This window comes from Lissotriton vulgaris, chromosome 2_1 (genome assembly GCF_964263255.1).
Source record: "Lissotriton vulgaris chromosome 2_1, aLisVul1.2, whole genome shotgun sequence".
Lineage (NCBI taxonomy): Eukaryota > Metazoa > Chordata > Amphibia > Caudata > Salamandridae > Lissotriton > Lissotriton vulgaris.
In genome coordinates this window covers 1,768,431,910-1,768,450,438 of record NC_141687.1, presented here as the reverse complement: position 1 = coordinate 1,768,450,438, position 18,529 = coordinate 1,768,431,910, and the positions used below count along the sequence as shown (strand labels likewise).

The window sequence follows — 18,529 nt, the reverse complement described above, 5'->3', positions numbered from 1 at the left end:
TCCGTCCGGATCAACACGACCTTGTTGCACAGATGTATCTTGAAAGCCTTCATTGTCATGAAGATTGCCATCAATTCCAGCAGATTGATATGCATCTTCTTCTGTTGATCCGACCATAGTCCCTGCACTGTGTAATGAAGGAGATGCGCCCCCCACCCCAGGAGGGATGCGTCCGTCGTGAGCACTATTTGTGGTACAGGCTCTTGGAACGGTCGTCCCTTGCAAAGGTTGCGTGGATTCCACCAATGCAGAGAGTTGTACGCACGACCGCTCACCAACACTAGGTCTTTCAATTGTCCTTGAGCCTGATTCCACTGTCGTGCTAAACACTCTTGTAGCGGACGCATGTGCAGTCTCGCGTGAAGGACTATGAATATGCAGGAGGCCATCATGCCTATCAACTGCAGAAACACTCGCGCCTGTAGGGAGTGTTGTGGTCTGAATTTGCGAATCAGCAGTTGCATGCTGTCAATTCGCACTGAGTTTGGCTGGGCTGTAGCTGTCACAGTGTCCAACGTCACTCCCAAGTACTGCTGTACTTGAGCGGGTTGAAGATGCGACTTGGGATAGTTCAGAGAAAATCCCAAAATGTGCAGAAGATGAATTGTGCGGGACACGTGGCTGGCGCACTGCTGGGCCATCTTTGCCGTCCAGGTAAGGGTAGACATGAATGTTTTGTCTCCGAAGGTGTGCCACCACGGTCGCCAAGCACTTGGTGAACACTCTGGGAGCAGTGGTCACCCCAAAGGGTAGTACCTTGAACTGGTAATGCTTGTTCTGTATAGTGAACCTGAGGTATTTCCTGTGTGCCTGATGTATGGGTATATGGAAATATGCATCCTTCAGATCCAGAGTTGCCAGGAAATCCCCCTGACTGAGCAATGGCAGGACCTGCTGCAGAGTCAGCATGTGGAAATGTTCTGAAAGGATGTATAGGTTCAAGGGTCTCAGATCCAGAATGGGTCTGAGAGACCCGTCCTTCTTTGGGACTAAGAAATAGAGAGAGTACACCCTTGTTCCGTGCTCCTCTAGAGGCACCAGTTCTATGGCCCCCTTTTTGCAGCATGCTGGCCACTTCTTGCTGTAATAAGTGTATGTGCTCTGCGGACATAGGATGGTGTCTTGGTGGTATGTCGGGTGGAGTGGATGTCAGTTCTAAACAATACCCGTACTGGATAAGTTGCCTCACCCACCGGTCCGTGGTAATGTCTTCCCAGACTGGCAGGAACTGCTAGAGTCGTCCCCCGACCGGTGTTACATGGTCCGGGGGCAGTGACAAGACTTCACGGTTTGGTATTTGCTGAGGACCTGGTGTTATGATATCCACGTCCTCTGCCTTTGGTGCTGTTACCACGGTATCCACCTCTATTGTTTTTGTTAAAGGTGGTCTGTGCACCACCTTTATTGTATTGTGTTTGCTGAGATGTTTGCCCTCTTGACGGCCTCTACTACCTGAGCGACGAAAAGAACCCCCTCTGAACTGTTGAGACTGCAAGGCCCCCATAGACTTAGCCGTCTTGGTGTCTTTCTTGATCTTTTCAAGAATAGTGTCAACGTCAGGCCCAAACAGGAAATCTGGGTTAACGGGGTGATTGAGCAAACTTGTTTGTATTTCTGGTTTAAATCCTGAAATTCATAACCATGCCTGCCTCCTTAGCATTACACTAGTGTTAATGAACCTGGCTGCAGTGTCTGCTGAATCTAGTGCACCCTTGATAGAAGCGTTTGATATCAGTTTCCCTTCCTGAATCAACATGTCCGCCCCCTCTCTATATTCATCAGGAAAGTGTTGCAACAATTGCTCTAGTGTATCATAGTGAGCCCTATCGTATCTAGCCAGTAGAGCCTGTGTATTGGCTATTCTCCAAATATTCGCCGCCTGTGCAGCAACCCGCTTCCCAGAGGCTTCTAATACTTTAGATTCTTAGTCTGGGGGAGGAGCATCACCACTTGTTTGTGAGTTCGCCTTCTTCCGGGCATTGGAGACCACCAAAGAGTCCAATGGCAATTGACCCCTTATATACGTAGGGTCCACAGGAGCAGGCCTGTATTTCTTCTCAATACGTGGGTTCAACACCCTTGCTCTGGTTGTGTCCTTGAAATTGTCATTGGCGTGCTTAAGGACCCCCTTCAGCATCGGCAGAGTCTTCACTGATCTGTCCGACGTAGAGAAGGTATCAAACAGAAAGTCCTCCTCAACCGGGTCTGCATGCATGACCACATCGTGATTCAACGCTGCCCTTTCAATCAGAGCGTTGAACGCCGCAGTATCCTCTGCGGGGGCTGTCTTTACTTGGTAAGACTGGGTGTCCGCCGTGCCTTGATCGTCGAGCACATCCTGTGAGTCATCCTGATTAGATTCATCAGGATAGTTGAATTGCTCGTCATTTTGGTCATCCCCCCCACCATCCTAAGTGCGTGTGGGGGAATGTGTAAAGGCTTGTCCATAAGGTCTTACAGACTCGAAAAGAACTGGCGAGGAAGCATAGTCTCTTTTCCTTTTAAGTGGAATTTGATAAAATTCCATTGGCTTCTCCGGCAAGATCTTCCGTTTGAAAAGGGTGAGTCTTCCGGTTGCAGAGTCAACGTACAACTTCTTTGAGCTTTCAGATGAAGGTGGAGTGGAACCGACGCCTTCAGGAGTGGTGGTCGGTCCCTTAGGTTTTGACATTATTTTACCAGGGTCGGTGCAGTCGAACAGTCCAAAAACTATAGGTGGAGGCCCCGATGGCTGTTTGACTTTTTTCACGGCCATCGCCAACTTCGAGCCAGGTGTTGCGCTGGGATTCCCAAAATGGCCGCGGCTTGATGCGTCACGTTCCAACGTGGCCATTTTGTGCTGGTCTTCGAGAACCTTCACCAGCATCAACTTGTATGCATTCGGACTGAGGGCCGGCTGCGACTCAAGTCCGTCTTCAGTGCCCACGCCCCGAGGGCAGCCGTAGATGTCGCACCGTCTCTGTTGGCCTTTGGCACCTTCTTGGATGTACTGATCTTCGGGTTGGCACCCTTTTGTGGCCCTGAAGGGGTAATGACACTCCGAGCCTTCTTATGATCCGATGGAACGAGGCTTTGCGAAACGAATACTGGTTTGACCAGTTTCAGTTTTGATTTGTCTTTAGTCAGTTTCAGTTTCGTTGTCGAAGACGTACCCACCGAAGGCTCTGAAAAATTCTTAGCCGGGCCAGGTTGCGGGGCTGTAGAATGAGTATAAAGATCTTGGCTAAGGCCTTCCGGCGATGCTTCGACCTGAGCCTTTGACAAGACAGTGTCACTTTCGACCCCCGTAGGTTCGGTCGGGTCTTGCTCATCGCTGGAGCCGCCCTCTGCGGCCCCAATAGCCATACCGTCGTCTCTTACCTCGACGGCCTCATCGTCTTCGATGTTCACATCGTCTACCTCTTCTCCGTAGTAAGATTCTGGACAGGAGGCCGGGTCGGAGAAGTGCTCCGGTTCCTCCTCTTGGACGCCCTCGTCGTCCCGAGCCTCGAAGATATCCTCCACATCCGACGCTCTCCGCGCCGGTAGTCTCGCCTCACGTCGAAGAGCGAGAGCCTCTTCTGACCTGAATTTCGAACAGGCCAAGCAACTCTCCTCGTCGTGGTCTGGAGACAGACATCTGTTGCACACAGGGTGCACGTCTGAGAGAGGGTACTTCGCGTTACAGACTGGGCAACGTTAAAACAGGGCCTGGAATTCCATCGTCTATGTCAATCTTCGATCGGGCCTAAAAGCTGGGAGCACACGTGCTCAAGTATCTGGGAATCCGGATAAGTTATCTCAGAACTGAACGAAGTACAATACAGACGCTTAAAGAGGCCTTTTGGCCTGAAGAAAACACGTTTTTCCTATAGGTTCCGAACGAGAGTCACGGAACACATCCGAACCCAATGGCGTAAAAAAACAATCTGAGGATGGAGATGATGCCCATGCGCACTGTAGTCCAGGGGAGGAGCCACCTATCTTGTGATACTTCAAAGACTCTTCCAGGACAACAAGGTGAAATCATCCGGACCCAACACTATGCGGCGATCTATGCACAAGATATGAATTTAGCGGCCCACATGCCTCGAACACATTGTTACCAAAGGTAAGTAACTCGTACATCTGCTAGAGACATCTAGCCGCAGATTCCTTTACCTAGAATAGATACCAAAGCCATACCACACAGGAGGTGGGTCTGCGACTGCACCCCACCAAGTTCCAAGGAACCCAGCCGTCAACAAGTTTACTAAACACAGTGGGAGCAGCAATGTCACAGTGGCCAATCCCAAACCAGAAGCTCTGCAAGGAGCGTCAACCGTGGGATGCAAGGGAACCTAAGTCGGCGAGCGACGGCAGGAAAACCCATCAGAGTGCACAGTGCAGAAAGAGAGCACAGCACCAGAAGGGCAGTGTGGAACGAGAAAGCCCAAACCTTACGAAAAGAAGGGCCCAGAGAGGACAAAAAGGTATACCCGGGTCCCAACAGACCAGGTGAGTACCCTGAACAGAGGAAGCACTGTGGAAGCGCACCAATGAGAACACCTGGGACTGCACCGGGAGGGGCTGACCAAGGCCAGGAAGACCCAAGCTAATGAGAGAGCATACTTGATCGTGTGCAATTATCCATTTTTAAAGATATTGGAAAGGGCTGGCATAAAAGCACAAAATAAGGACACAAAAGCAGATGCGGACGGCATAAGTACCCAGGGTAGACCGTGTGCACAGCCAGAACCACACTAAGAAAAGGAAAGGCACAAGGTAGTGCCACAAAAATAGTTCAGATGCGAGAGAAGCTTTACTAGGTACAGAACCTGTGAAAGGGACCTGTGAAGTGAACACACACGGAAGAAAGGACTGCACCTAGGAGAAGTCCATGGCAAACACACAGACACCGCAGCAAGAACCTAGTGTGTGAGACCTCTGGGTGTGTATAGATATCAAACAGTAGAATATTAAACAGAAGGGTTAATGGTGTACAAGAAATAAGAGTGCACCATAGGCAGCAACAGCCATTTACAGCAGCACCGGACTGAAAAAGTCCAGATCCAGAAGCGATACCAGTCACTTTGTATGGAGTAGTCGCAGTGGCACACGAGGCAACCAGAAGGGTGACCAGTACTGGAATCACCAGTACAAAGCGCACATAGCGGAATATGATTTGAATAGAGATGTACACACAAGAACAAAGAGGACAATAAACATCCTAAGGAGAGCACCTCTACAGGGAGCAGCAGTAGCAACAGCAGCCTGAAGTAGATGAAATCTAAAAACCTCACTCGAAGGGCTCCGAGCCGGGGACGTACATTAGAAAGCGAGGCACAAAGCAAAGTACATGAACAGCGCAAGTGAGGAAGAAGCCACCACGCAAGAACCAAGCATAATAAGCACTACCCACCACATAAGAGGAGGGGAGAACCAGGCATCGGAAAACTGCCTGTAAGAGTGAACACAGGGGGGAGCAACCACCAGACGCGCATACAAGATAAAAGAAGTGCGCATTGGCAATCTGGCACGCCTGAAGGCACCGACCAAGGCCATTGACTGGTAGGGCAGCGACAGGGCACTGACCACAGCCATACACTAGTAGGACATCCGCAGAACCATGCAGAAGTTAAACAGACAAGGAATGGAGACTGAAAAGTACCTTTCTGGAGAAAGAAACAATGTAGAAACCCAGAGAAAGGGAGCATCTACACTTGCAAAGGAGTGGCACGGACGAACTGCAGACTCTAACGGATAGGTCAGAGAGTCATGCCAAAAGGCGGACCGCATGAAAAAATATCATAGTGAGAACTGCCAGGCAACGCCCTTAGAAAAAGACTCCACAGGAGCCCACCAAGCTTTAAGTGTAAGGGAGGCAGCTACATAGCAGCCGAGAAATACCCCACATAGGGTAAGCCTGAACCCCAGCCAGGGGCACCTCTTGAGCCAAGGCTCAGACAGAGGATCACAGAACAGAAGCAGCATTAAGCAGCCGATGAGTCGCAATAAGGAAAACAAAAACAGCAACAAGCCGACTAGACCACCTGGGTACTACAGCATGAACCCAGGGCTTAGAACAACACTGCACATGGAAGGAACTGACCGTAAAAGGATGTCAAAAACATGTTATTATGCAGGCTAGACAGGAGGCTGTTGACTGCTGAGTCCGCATGACTGTCAAAAAGGGCAAAAGTAGCTCATGCGAACACGCACGTTGTGTTCAAGGCACGGATGCCCGAACTAGTGGACACAAAAATATGACAGCCACAGGTCTCCAACCAACGAGACTCCCTGGTGGGAGGCAGTAACGGGAGAGAAGAAGAAGGCTGCGTGGCAAAATTCACCTGGACGACCCGGCTCTGAGTCCTAGGATGAAGGGACAATGCCGATGTGCAATGGCCTGATCTACAGGGACACCCGAGGAGGGACGTGCTCAAATACCAAGAAGGGCATCGAATAATAACCCACCAAAAGGAAGCAAGGGCTCCCCCTCTACCTCATCCTGGTGAAGGATATACAGCATTTGGTCGGTAGATAAAGAGACAGAGGGAGGCTGTAAGTTTAAAAGAGAAGCAAAATGCAAATGCAAAATTAGCCTCTGTAGCCATTGTAGGTTGCAATTACAGATCATCTGTAGGGGACGGTTGAAGTCTAACTTGTCCAATCGAAAAGTAAGCCGCCACAGGTGGAAGAACTGGTGGCCACTGACCAGGGAAGTCAAAGGGCAAGGAGACACCCTTCGTTGTACTGGAGCTGCGTCCTCCTCAAACAGAGGTACAATAGGGTCCGACGCTTGCACTGTTGTTGACAGGAGTCGAGACGGCATCGTATCGAGATCAACAATAAGCAGAGGCGACTCAGCCCTGTCTGGGACTGGCATCGACTCACCCTCTACCGAGAGGAGAGGAAGGATGTCGACAAGGGGTCGAAACCCGTTGTAGGAAGGTGGATACCTGACTATGGTTACCCCCAACTTTTTGCCTGGTGTTTTGCTGGTTTTTCGACTTAGTTGACCTGGGACCCTGCTATTCAGGGCCCCAGGCCTACTGCTCTCTCTGTAAAATAGTTTCCATGTACCTTAGGTACATATCTAATTGGATACTGAGTCACCTTATCAGTCCCTGTACAGTGTACCTTAGGTACCCAGGGCATAGGTGTACCCAGGGCCTACCAGGGGCTGCAGCATGTACTATGCCACCCCTGGCTGGCCATCCAAATCTGACACAACTGGCTGCACGACAGCTGGGGCAAGGTGGTGTAAACACCCTTTGCTTTAGATATAGTATTCCTATATCTAACCTTAAAATGGACACATGTATTCCTATCAGTCACTCCTATGGCAGGCCTTAACAATCCTGAAGGCAGAGTGCTTGGAATTATGTGAGATGGTGCTCTGGCATGAGCTGAGCCCGTCTGCAGCTTGCGGAACCAAGTCCTAATAGCTGTTCCATGATAACACGTACCATATACTCTTAAGTGCATTATAATCCACGCGGTTATTTGCTATCTTTGGTATCGCTTTATCAAAACATGTCGAGTAAGGTGTCATACAAATTGGAATACTAACCCCTCGCCAATTCTGGCGACGGGGTTAGCATTCCACCCTTCTAGAGGGACACGACATGTATGTAACTGTGAACCCCAGTTAAAGTTAACTCAAGCCTCAGCATCACAAAATGGATGCTGCCACCACAGACACGAGTCTGACCTCCTGCTGCTGGGAGTCCTACCAGCGAGGAGAGTTTGGACAAAGGGTTTCCTGTCAGGGGCGGTGCTAGCACCATCCCAGACAGGGTTTTGTGTATCCCAGGTAGGCAGGGCTGAGAGGAAGGTGACTGCAAGTGGCACCCCGGTGCTCACTGTGCATATGCCGGCTTGAACCAGTTCCAGGGGCACACCAGCCCCTGAGCTGGGGAAAGTCCGGACAAGGGAGAGGTGTGTAACCACCCCCCTCCTGGTCCCACCCATGGGCAGGACCTAGTCGCGTGCCAGCCCCTTTCTTTAGTATAAAGGTAGGAGCGGGCCCCTTCCCAAATTAGATAATTCTGAATCTTGACTACTTTCCACGAAAGAACTCTTGAACATTTGTGTGTCCCTTGTGGCTAAGGAGTAGCCACCCTGCACCAGCGGGCACCATCTAAGCGCATGCGGTTTGCTGCACGTCCATACTCCGGATCAAGACTGCCCAGCTCAACGAGACCCGGATTCCCTGGCATCTCTAACCTCTACCTGCATCATCAGCCCAGCTGAGATTCGTGGGTGTGACGAGACCTGAAGGGACCGGCCATCTTCAGAACTGCACGACTCTTATCCAGCACGACCACCGAGGGATCCTCGAGTGAGTGCTTTGGGGTTTGAGAAGACCTAACCCTGAGCAGCTCCAGCACCGAAGACCAGCTCCCCAGCATCCACGAGATCTGCGTAGGGCCCTTCTGCTCTTTGCTGCTCACCTCGTTGTCCGGTCACTTGCCTGCTGGCTAGTGGCCCTCCTGACGACGAACCAAGACGATTACTTCGCTGGTCTGGTTGCTCCAGACTGCCCCTTGCTCCCTTCCAAGAGAGGAGCACCCCGGACCCTCCTGGTCCACTCCAGACGCCATCTTGACTCGACCGCGTGGGCTTGCCTTTGCCAAGGTTTGTTGCCCCAATCCTGGGTCCAGCATCCGCGACAGCAGACACCTTCGTGGGACAGCTCGCACCTCCATCCTGGTCGCCGACAACGCCTCCTGGTCCAAGAGACAGCAGAGTCCAGCGTCGCCCACTCACCTGGTCGAGGTGACTTCATCCGGTGCCATCCTGGTGCCCACCTAATCACTAGCTAGTGATTAAGAACTGAGTCCCCTCTGCTTTCAGGTCGTCTCCATCATCGATCCAGGCTTGGATCACTCCGATCATCATCACTGGTCGCCTGCCAGCAACTTCTTCTTTCAGGCTCCATAGACTGTAACGAGGATTCCCGACGTCTTTTGAACCCTATGCAGCCGCAGCCCCTGGGCTAGGTAACTTGAGCATTTCGGTGCTCCAACGCAGGTTCACTATCTAAGTGTCCAGATTCTTTTTGGTTTTCAGCCTATCTAGTCGGATTCGTCCGATAACACTAACTTTACGAATACTAGTATCTATAGACTTTGTCCCGCATCCCGCGTGAGAGTGCACACTCTGCACCCGATCTCCCTAGGCCTCCTGCTCCTAACCTGAAGGTTCAGTAGTGTAGTCCTAGCGACCCTAAAGCCTCTGGATCTTGTTACTTACCTGCTAGTATTTCGCATTCCACTTTTAGAGTATATGGTTTTTCGTGCCCCTCGGGCATTTGTGTAAATTGTGCAACTTAAAGTATTTTCTTAAGAGTTTTGTTGTGTGCTTAGCTCCCTGACTCATAAAGAGATCAGGGTAGACTTGTTATAAATAAATATCCTTTTATTTTCATAACAACTTGTGTGGTGTCCTTTCACTTGGTGTTCAAGGGGTATATGTGATGGTATAACAACTGGCTTAACACGCCCTCTAGAGTTTAGCCTAAAGACTGCTCTTGTCCATGCTACTAGGATAGCTGGTCTAAAGGTTGACTTACAACCAATCATCAATAAGGGTCGTTTGGAATGATACACAGTGATCACTAGAATAGTGAGCACTACATATCAGGCCAACTTCTCACATTACTCACTTACTACTGACTACTATATTGTACCCAATAGTTTGTTTAATCACCCTCTTGATGCCCCTACCCCGTTTTCGCTGTAATTTTTAAGAAAGAGTTATTAGCCATCCTTATAGCCAAAGTTCACCTAAACTCTATTGTCGCTGGATCAAAGACTTTACTCCGTTTTTGTATTATTGGTTAACTGATTATTTTTTGTTATTTTATCCGTACATGACTGCTATCCTATTAGGTTACTCACTTACTACGGACTACTATATTGAACCCAATAAGCTGTGTAATGACCCTCCTGTTGCCCCATCCCTCTGTTTCTGTAAAGCGCTCTGATATCTGCAAAGATCTTGTTCGCGCTATATAAAACTTTAAAAAAAAAAAAAAAAAAAAAAAATAAAATAAATCACTGGATCTTTTGACAAAGTATTGCAAGTGTAAAGCATAAGCTCAGCTTATGACCTATAAGGACTTTAAGAAGGGGATTCGAGACTTGATTGAAAATCAGTACAAGGCGCAAAGGAGATATTAAACTAAAGAAAAAGAAACAGTAGAGAACTTGTGTACAAATGTGCACAACAACCCTTATATAGAAGGTACAGGCTAATGGAATCTTGCAAGCAGAATTTAGGGTGAAAATGGAAGAATTCTCCAAATGGTTTACATCAGTGTTAGCAATTGCGAAAATGGTGGTGAAAATACCACTGCATATAACCAAAGAGCGAGTGAGTTGTAGCTGCTACCTACAAGTTAAGTGTTGGGAGGAGGGCCTGAGTAAAGGATGAATTACATGCACACAACAGACCTTTATTTGCTTAATCTTATATTATGCATATGAAAAACTGTTTCTCCCAACCTAGACATCACAGGATTACAACAAACCATTCTGTACACGGAGGGGGCGGCCAAATCATAAATTGAACTTCGGATTCATAAAAATAAACTAGCCACTACGATTATGTTACAGATTAGTGACCATTTAACAGCATGATTTAAGTACCTACCTTCAGGTACAGTAACTAAATTTGCACTGAGAGGATCCACAGGTTCCGTGCTGGTTTCCATTTCCACTGGAGAATTACTTCTTGCAGATTCTTTTGAACTATAAAAAAAAAACAGTTTACATTTTTAGACATTCGGAGGACAATCTTGTAGTCTCAATGTAAACCTGCAAACCAGTCATAGAAGCAGGCAGGTCAGAGTTCTGTTTCTTTAGCTAATCTAAATTAAATACGTGCACTAGACTTAGGAAAAGCAAGTGTATATACAAGGTAATTAATTGCACTGGTATTTAGGTTTGGTCTGAAATTCTATAGGTAAGCAGATTCGGACTGCTGTTAATTTATGGTAGACTGCTGAACCCAGTTGGGCAGACTGAGCACCTTTGCTTGTACATGAACTGTATTTTAGAGTGCATTTCAGATACTTTGTTTAGATACGTCTTCAAGTTAGGCAGTGAGGATTTTATAGCAAGGCACACTAAAGCGACGTAAATGTTCTTGCACGCCACAACTCGTCCGCAGCAAAAGAAGCGTGACCCTATAAGCACAGTGGTGTCATAAAAGAGACACAAAAAATATGCTAGCAGCTCCCTGTCAGATTTATGAGGTGCCAAACAACCCAAAATTCAATTACTTCCTTTGTGATACATATTGGTTTATACCCTTCTCATTGGTCCACTTAGTAAATAGATGTATTAATGTGCAAAACATATGGGAGGAGCCTTACTGCACACTGCACTGGTTGACGAAAGTTAAGTTGGTACATGCAGCATACTGGTTGGTATACAGGAACACTGGTTTGAGTAATCTGTATGCTGGTTGATGCATAGGTAAGCTAATTGATACAATGATTAAGTACATTATATCTGATAGAGCCGCAGATTCCTCAACTAAGAATATCCCCAGTCATCAGACTGAATCCAGAATTTTTTTGCAGCACGACCTCTGCGCGCCGGGGCCGCACGACCCTGCCCAGACATCGTCCACGTACGTGACGTCAGCGAGGCATATAAGTCCCCCCGAAGCACAGACATCAGTTTTAATTTATTTCCGCGTGCAACACGGATCCGTAGTGAGCGGTTCCTATGGCCTGTTTTCAGGCCTCCTTTTTAACGCTTCGCGTCTGGAACAGCGTGCAATGCCTTCAGGGTTATTCCTGTTCGCGGCAGATGTCCACGACGGACCCGCATCTTATTTGTATGTGGTGTCTGGGCGAGCACCATGACTACACGGACTGCGAAGTCTACCAACAACTGAAGCCGAAGTCTCGGTGGGAGCGCCGTATGAAGCTTCTCTTTGCAAGGCTGTCCCGGTCGGAGCCGTCTCGTCCCCCGGCCTCTTCATCGCCGGCAGGTCCCTCTACAGTCTGGTTCCGCCACTGATCGCCCTCTGGGGCACGGGGCTGTCGCTCGCCGAGATCTTCAACTGGATGCAGCTGAATCGGCTACTGATGACACATGATCGGCGCATGCACGCGTCGTTTTGGCACTGTGTCAACGCCGGGTTGTGGACTCTTCTCTAGAGGCCTCTGGAGAGAGTTCTGTGCCGCCCTCACACCCAGCGACGCCGGATGTATTGTTGCCAGTGCCCCCGTTAGAATTTGTGAAGCCTCTTCAGGAGCTCCCAGATCCGGCAGGCTCTTCACCTCCCCAGTATCCTCATTTTTCAATGGTGCTCCCTTGCGTGGGGCATGGGCAGGACCCTCAGTGTCTTGGGAGGGTCAGCATAAAACCCTCCCCCACTGATGAGCTGTTGTCCCCTCCGCAGAGGGCTACCGAGTCTAGTGCGGATTTTAAAAATGCAACCCCCTTCTGCTCCCTTGTCTGTGGTCTTGAGGTCCTTCACCCAAGGTCCGGGAATGTGGAGCCGCTGCTACCCTCTGAGGCTTCCCTTTAGGATGCCCTTTTGGGTACCTGAGTCCGGCCTGTTTCAGGTGACCCGGCGGCTCGTTCAGTTTTGCACCGTCACCGCCCGGCTCCACATGATCCTGTTTGTCTTTTTATGCAAACTGATACGCAGGGGTTTGTGTTGCAGTCTGCCTTTCCTTCCTTGCCCCTGTGAGAAGTTGGCCTGATATATGATGCTCACTAGTTCTAGTGATCACCTGGTATCAGTCCAAACAACCCTTATGGTGATTGGTTGTGAGTCAACCTTATAGACCAGCTCTCCTAATGGTAGCATGGACAAAGCAGTCTTAGGCTAAACTCTTTTGGCATGTGAAGCCAGCTGTTTTACCACATATAACCCCTTGAATACCAAATGAAAGGACACCACAGGTTGTTCTGAAAATAAACAATATATTTATTACTAACAGAACACCTCTGAACTCTTTATGAGATCAGAGGGCTAAGCACATGACAAGACTCAACAAACTATATACTAAGTAAATGGTATAAGGAAATCGATCGAAGGAATGGAGCTGTCCAGAGGCTGTAGGATCGCTAGGACTACACTACCCTAACCTTAGGTAAGTAGCAGGAGGCCCACGAGACGAATGTGCAGAGTGTGAACTCACACGCGAGATGCGGGACAAAGTCAATGGACAGTACAAATTATTAAAAGGTAAGTAACAGACAGTTCCGACTAGTTAGGACTAAAACGGCTGGATACCTGGACACTAGGAGAGTCAATCTACCCTTGAGCACCGAAATGCTCTTGTTACCTCACCCACGGGCTGCAGGCGCATAGGTGTGAAAGTGTGTCGGGTTTCCGCATCGAAGTCTATGGAGCCTTGAAGAAAGATGCTGCAGGCGACCAGGAGGAAGATGTCCGGAGCGATCCAAGGGTGGATCGAGGAAGATGAAGACCTGAAAGTAGAGGGGACAATGTTCAAAGTCACTAGCCAGTGACTGGAGTGAAACCAGGAAGGAACCAGATGCTGTTGTCGCGATCAGGTAAAGAGTGGACGCTTGACTCTGCAGCCACGTGAACCAGGAGGTGTCTTCGACGACCAGGAAGGAGGCACGAGCTGTCCCACGCAGGCTCTCGCTGTCGGCAGTGTTGGTTCTTGATTCAGCGTCAACAGGCCTTGGCAAAGGCAACCCATGCGGTGAGTGGAAAAGGCGTCTGGTGCGGGGTGCTTCTCCTTTGCAGGGAAGCAAGGGTCAGTCTGGAGCAACCAGACCAGCGGTGTGGATTTCGTGGATCGTCGTCTAGGTGGTCACTAGCCAGCCGGCAAGTGACAAGACAACGCGTCGAGCAGCAATCAAGCAAAAGGGCCCCACGCAGATCTCGTGGATGCTAGAGGGCTGATATTCTGTGCAGGAGCTGCTCGGGGCTGGGGCTTCTCAATCCCCAAAGCACTTTCTCGAGGATGCCTCTGAAGTCGTGCTGGAAGCAAAGTGCAGTTTCTTCAAGATGGCCGGTCCCACGTGTCTCGTCGCACCCACGGGTCTCAGCTGTACTGCAGATGTAGGTAGAGGTCGTGGGAGGTCTGGAAGTCCGGATCTTGTCGGGCTCTGAAGTCTGGTTCCGGCAGGAAGGATGACAAAGTGAACCGATAGGACGCTTGATGGTGCCTGCTTGTGCAGGGTGGTCACTCCTTGGCCACAAGGGAGATTTCTTCAGTCTTCTGTGGAGCAGAACGTCGAAGTCCAGAGTTTCTTCTTGTAGATTCAATTCAGGATAATCTAATTTGGAATGGGACCAGCTTCTACCTTTATTCTCCTAAAGGGGGCTGTACTATGACTAGGTCCCTCCTATGGGTGGGACCAGGAAGGGGGGTGGTTACACCCCCTATCCTTTGTCCGGTTTCGTGTCAGAGCTGGGGCTGGAGTGCCCCAGCAACAGGTTTGAACCAGGGTATGCATAGGGACACCTTGTGTGCCCCAGGCATGTCTCATTCCTTTCAGCCTGTCCTACCTCAATACACAAAATCCTGTCTGGGGTGGTGCTAGCACCAACCAAGGCAGGAAACCCTTTGTCCAAGCCTCCCTCGCTGGAAGGACTACCAGCAGCAGGAGGTCAGACTTGTGTCTGTGGTGGCAGCATCCATTTTGTGATGCTGAGACTCGAGTTAACTTTAATCGGGGTTCACAGGTACATACATGTCGTGTCCCTCTAAAAGGGTGAAATGCTACCCCCGTTGCCAGAACTGGCGAGGGGGTACAATTCCAATTCGTATGACACCTTACTCGACATGCTTTGATAATGCTATGCCAAAGTTAGCAATAACCACGAGGATTATAATGCACTTAAGAGTATATGGTATAGCGTTATCATGGAAACAGCTAAAGGACTTGGTTCCGAAAGCTGCAGACAGGCTCAACTCATGCTAGAGCACCATCTCACATAATTCCAAGCACTCTGCCTCCAGGATTGTGCAGGCCTGCCATGGGAGTGACTTATAAGAGTATGTGTGTCCATTTTAGGGTTAGATATAGGTATACTATATCTAAAGCAAAGGGTGATTACACCACCTTGCCCCAGCGGTGTTGCCAGCCAGTTGTGTCTGTTTAGATGGCCAGCCAGGGGTGGCATAATACATGCTGCAGTCCCTGGTAGGCCTTGGGTGCACTTATGCCCTGGGTACCTATGGTACTCTGTACAAGGACTTACAAGAGTGACCCAATACCAATTGGTAAATGCATCTAAGGTACATGGATGTCAATTTAGAGAGAGAACAGCTAGGCTGTGGGTCTGATTAGCAGGCCCACAGCCAAGGAAAGTCGTAAACCAGTGAAGCAAAAAGCAAAAATCTGGGGTGACCATAGGATTGCAGACCCTACTCTCCTACAGCCCCCACTAACGCTCCCCCCCGCTCAGGAATCCAGATGGCTTGAGTCTTGGGGTTGGAACATCTTTGCATCCACTAGTGCAGCCCTAAGGTCTTTAAATACAGTGTGTGTTTTGGCTTGGGCTACCTCTGCCCTGTGGGACTCAGCAGAGTCTTTGCTTTCTGCCACCTCTGAAGGTGCTAGAGTTGATCTCCTTCGGGAGGGCCGTGACTTTGCCGAATATACAATCCGCTCAGCCTTAGATACTGCGGATTCTTTAGGCCGAGTTATTGCGGGTTCAGTTGCCTTAAGGCGTCACGCTTGGTTGCGAGATAGTGTCTTCCCTGAAAATATCCAGGAGCGACTGGTCGACTTACCCTTTGATGAGGAATTGATGTTTGATGCTCATGCAGAATCGGCGGTTCACCAGCTCCTTGCGGGCTTTCGTCCTCCCACTTAGGTCTTTTAAGCCCGTCTTCTGTGGTGGTACCTTTTCATTTAGCATCCTTTAGGTGCGCTCTGTATTTAACATGGGCAGTGAGCCTTACGTCTTCTTTTTCTGTGGTCAAGGGTAATTACCCTTTTATTGGCATCCCTTGGATGCGTTTTGCTTTGAACTAACTGGTGGCCTGCTGTGGCAGTGTTCCACAGGTTGCTGTGTCTGGTCATCTGACTGTGGTATTGAGCCGGTGGCTCAGCTCGGTAATGTCATACGTCTCGGAACTCATGTTCGCGAGTTCAGTTAGTTACTGCGCTCTTTTGGCTTGGCCTTATTGCACTAAGAGGTGTTCCCCCTTGTTTGGGGTGTGCATACTCCATGTGGGGTACTTGTATGCTATTATAAAGCTCTGCTTATCTCACCTGGCCTTGGAGATCATGTGGGCTTCATGCGTTGCTTAGTGGTCCATTGTATGGTGTTCTATGTTTTTCCCTGGTGTCATCTTCTATACGCCATTGTCATTTTGACTGTTGCTTGTTCCACCTCCGTGGAAGGTTTCATGATCGCCTCTTCTAAAGCGGCTCCTACCTGCCCTTACTTTACTGGGTATAATCCGGTATGGACATGTTCATAGTCCTGGCTAGTTCTACATATTTATATGTTTATACATTTATGTATACATGCCGGTTGCCATGGTATTCCTCTTCCTACGTCGCCACCTCCTTTCAAGGCTGTGAGGTCTGGACAAATATCTCCATGTGTGGGGGAGCATTTCTGAGTTGTTTGCACGTTGCTCAAAATGTTCCTCCTTGGTTCCAATTACTGGGGTGATTTCCCAATTTGACAACTGCTCACTTTTTGGTGTTGAATGCAAAAACCACAGTTGATGGATAGAATGCAGAACAATGTCATACATTCACCCCAGTACAGAGATCTGGGCCTAAATCCATCGTTTTATTGCACTCCACACCACCCCAGTTCAGACATGGCCATATGGAAATCAGTCTGACCCTGTGCCTCATGGGAACAGTCCAACCCATGCTGCCAAGCCATGCCTTCCCTGGACAGGAAACAAGCTTCCGAGTACCGGTTTCTGGCATTCCAGCCGTCTTCAGCCCGTCTTGCTTGAATCCAGTGGTGTGGAGTGCATGGGACTCACGTCTGAGCATACCCATCCTACTCGGGTTGACAAATGCAGTGTTTGGTCCTTGATTCTGATACTCTTCCCATGATTCTTTACCTTGGTGTTTTTGGCTACTTCCTTCGGATATGCCCCTTTCCAAATTATCACCTACTATGGTAAAAGCTATGCCTGCGGGACAGCTCTTCTGATGGCAGTGATCATTTGCTACTACCTGCAAGTCTATATTGTAGGTTGTTTCCCACTTTGGCTTCATACTGCCCGGTCAGGTACTCTTCTTCTTGTGTATGCCACTTTTACGGCCTCTATGGCCGTTTGCCTGCTGCATGTTTCTACCTGCTTCAGCAGGTTTAAAATTGATGCTATTCGCCCCTATTTTCCCTTGGCGTGTTTCGTGTCTCGCCGGCAATTCCCTTCGCATTGCTCAGTTTCTAGCTCTTGCCTTTGGGCTCTTGGCACCAACTCCTTCAGCCTTCTTTCTATAGACTAGTCTGTTAGGCTCTGGTTGCATCTCTTCAGGTTCCTTTCGAGCTTGAATCGGTGTACTCATCATACGCCATTAAGGGTAAAGGGGTCCTTTGTCAGCTCTCTCTCTCTCTTGTTGTTTTGTTATGTGGCTCTTGCCGATCTACCTGTCGCACAAGTTACTACTTGTGTAACGATATATCTGTAAGAGACATTAGTTAGTGATAGATTCCTTACCTTAGAATATCCCCAGGCGTCAGACTGGATCCGGAAATTTTTGCGTAGCAGTACCCTTGCGCGTCGGTAGGCGTCGTCAGCAGCTCCGCGTCCGTCGTGGGCGCCGTGATGACGTTGTCTGAGTACTTAGACGCCGCCTCCGCATGCTGACGTCAGTTCTTATACACAGCTTTTCCGCTCCAGAAGCGCAGAGCTATGCTAAAAACCAACACTGGTGCCTTGAAACTAACGCCCTGAAAGGGGATGACCTTAACCCTAGATATCGGTTCGCAGAAACGGGGAGGATGGGTGGGTCAGTAAGGAATCTATCACTAACTAATGTCTCTTACAGATATATTAGCCCACAAGTAGTAACTTATGCATCTGAAAGAGACAGGTTAGTGATCGATTTCTTACCTTAGAATAGATACCCCAGCAATACCAACCCCGGAGGTGGGTCTGCGAACCAATAATCACACCAGAAAGTCCTGGAGGATGGAACAGCCAAAGAAGCCGTCCCTCCGGACTTGGCTGTCCAGGCAATAATGTCTTGCAAACGTGTGCAGCGAGGCCCACGTAGCTGCATGGCAATTGTCCTGCAAGGGCACTCCTCGGCACAGGGCAGTGGTAGTCGCCATGGCCCGAGTGGAATGAGCCCTCAGTCCAACAGGGGTTCCTTCTTAGCCAAGGAGTAGCACGCCTGGATACACAAGATGATCCACCGCGAGATGGTCCGCTTCTGTACCGCCTTTCCCTTCTTGGCGCCCACGTAACCAACAAAGAATTGGTCATCCACCCGGAACTGGCGTGTGCGATCTAGATAGTAAGAGAGCGCACGTTTTGGGTCCAGACGGTGGAGCCTCTCTTCCTCTCTCGAGGGATGCGGAGGCGGAAAGAAGGTGGGCAAGGTGATGGACTGCCCAATGTGGAAGGCTG

At 49.3% G+C, this 18,529-nt stretch overlaps 1 protein-coding gene across 10 annotated transcripts in view; it reads right to left on the bottom strand.

The window, feature by feature from the left end:
• Nucleotides 1-18,529, bottom strand: part of PPP6R3 (protein phosphatase 6 regulatory subunit 3) — a 1,665,951-nt gene that overhangs the window by 160,948 nt on the left and 1,486,474 nt on the right. For all 10 annotated transcript variants that reach the window (XM_086957827.1, XM_086957831.1, XM_086957834.1 and 7 more), the window contains one exon: nucleotides 10,621-10,718. In XM_086957827.1, the coding sequence (XP_086813953.1) occupies nucleotides 10,621-10,718 (98 nt within the window). The remainder of the gene's footprint in view (nucleotides 1-10,620; nucleotides 10,719-18,529) is intronic.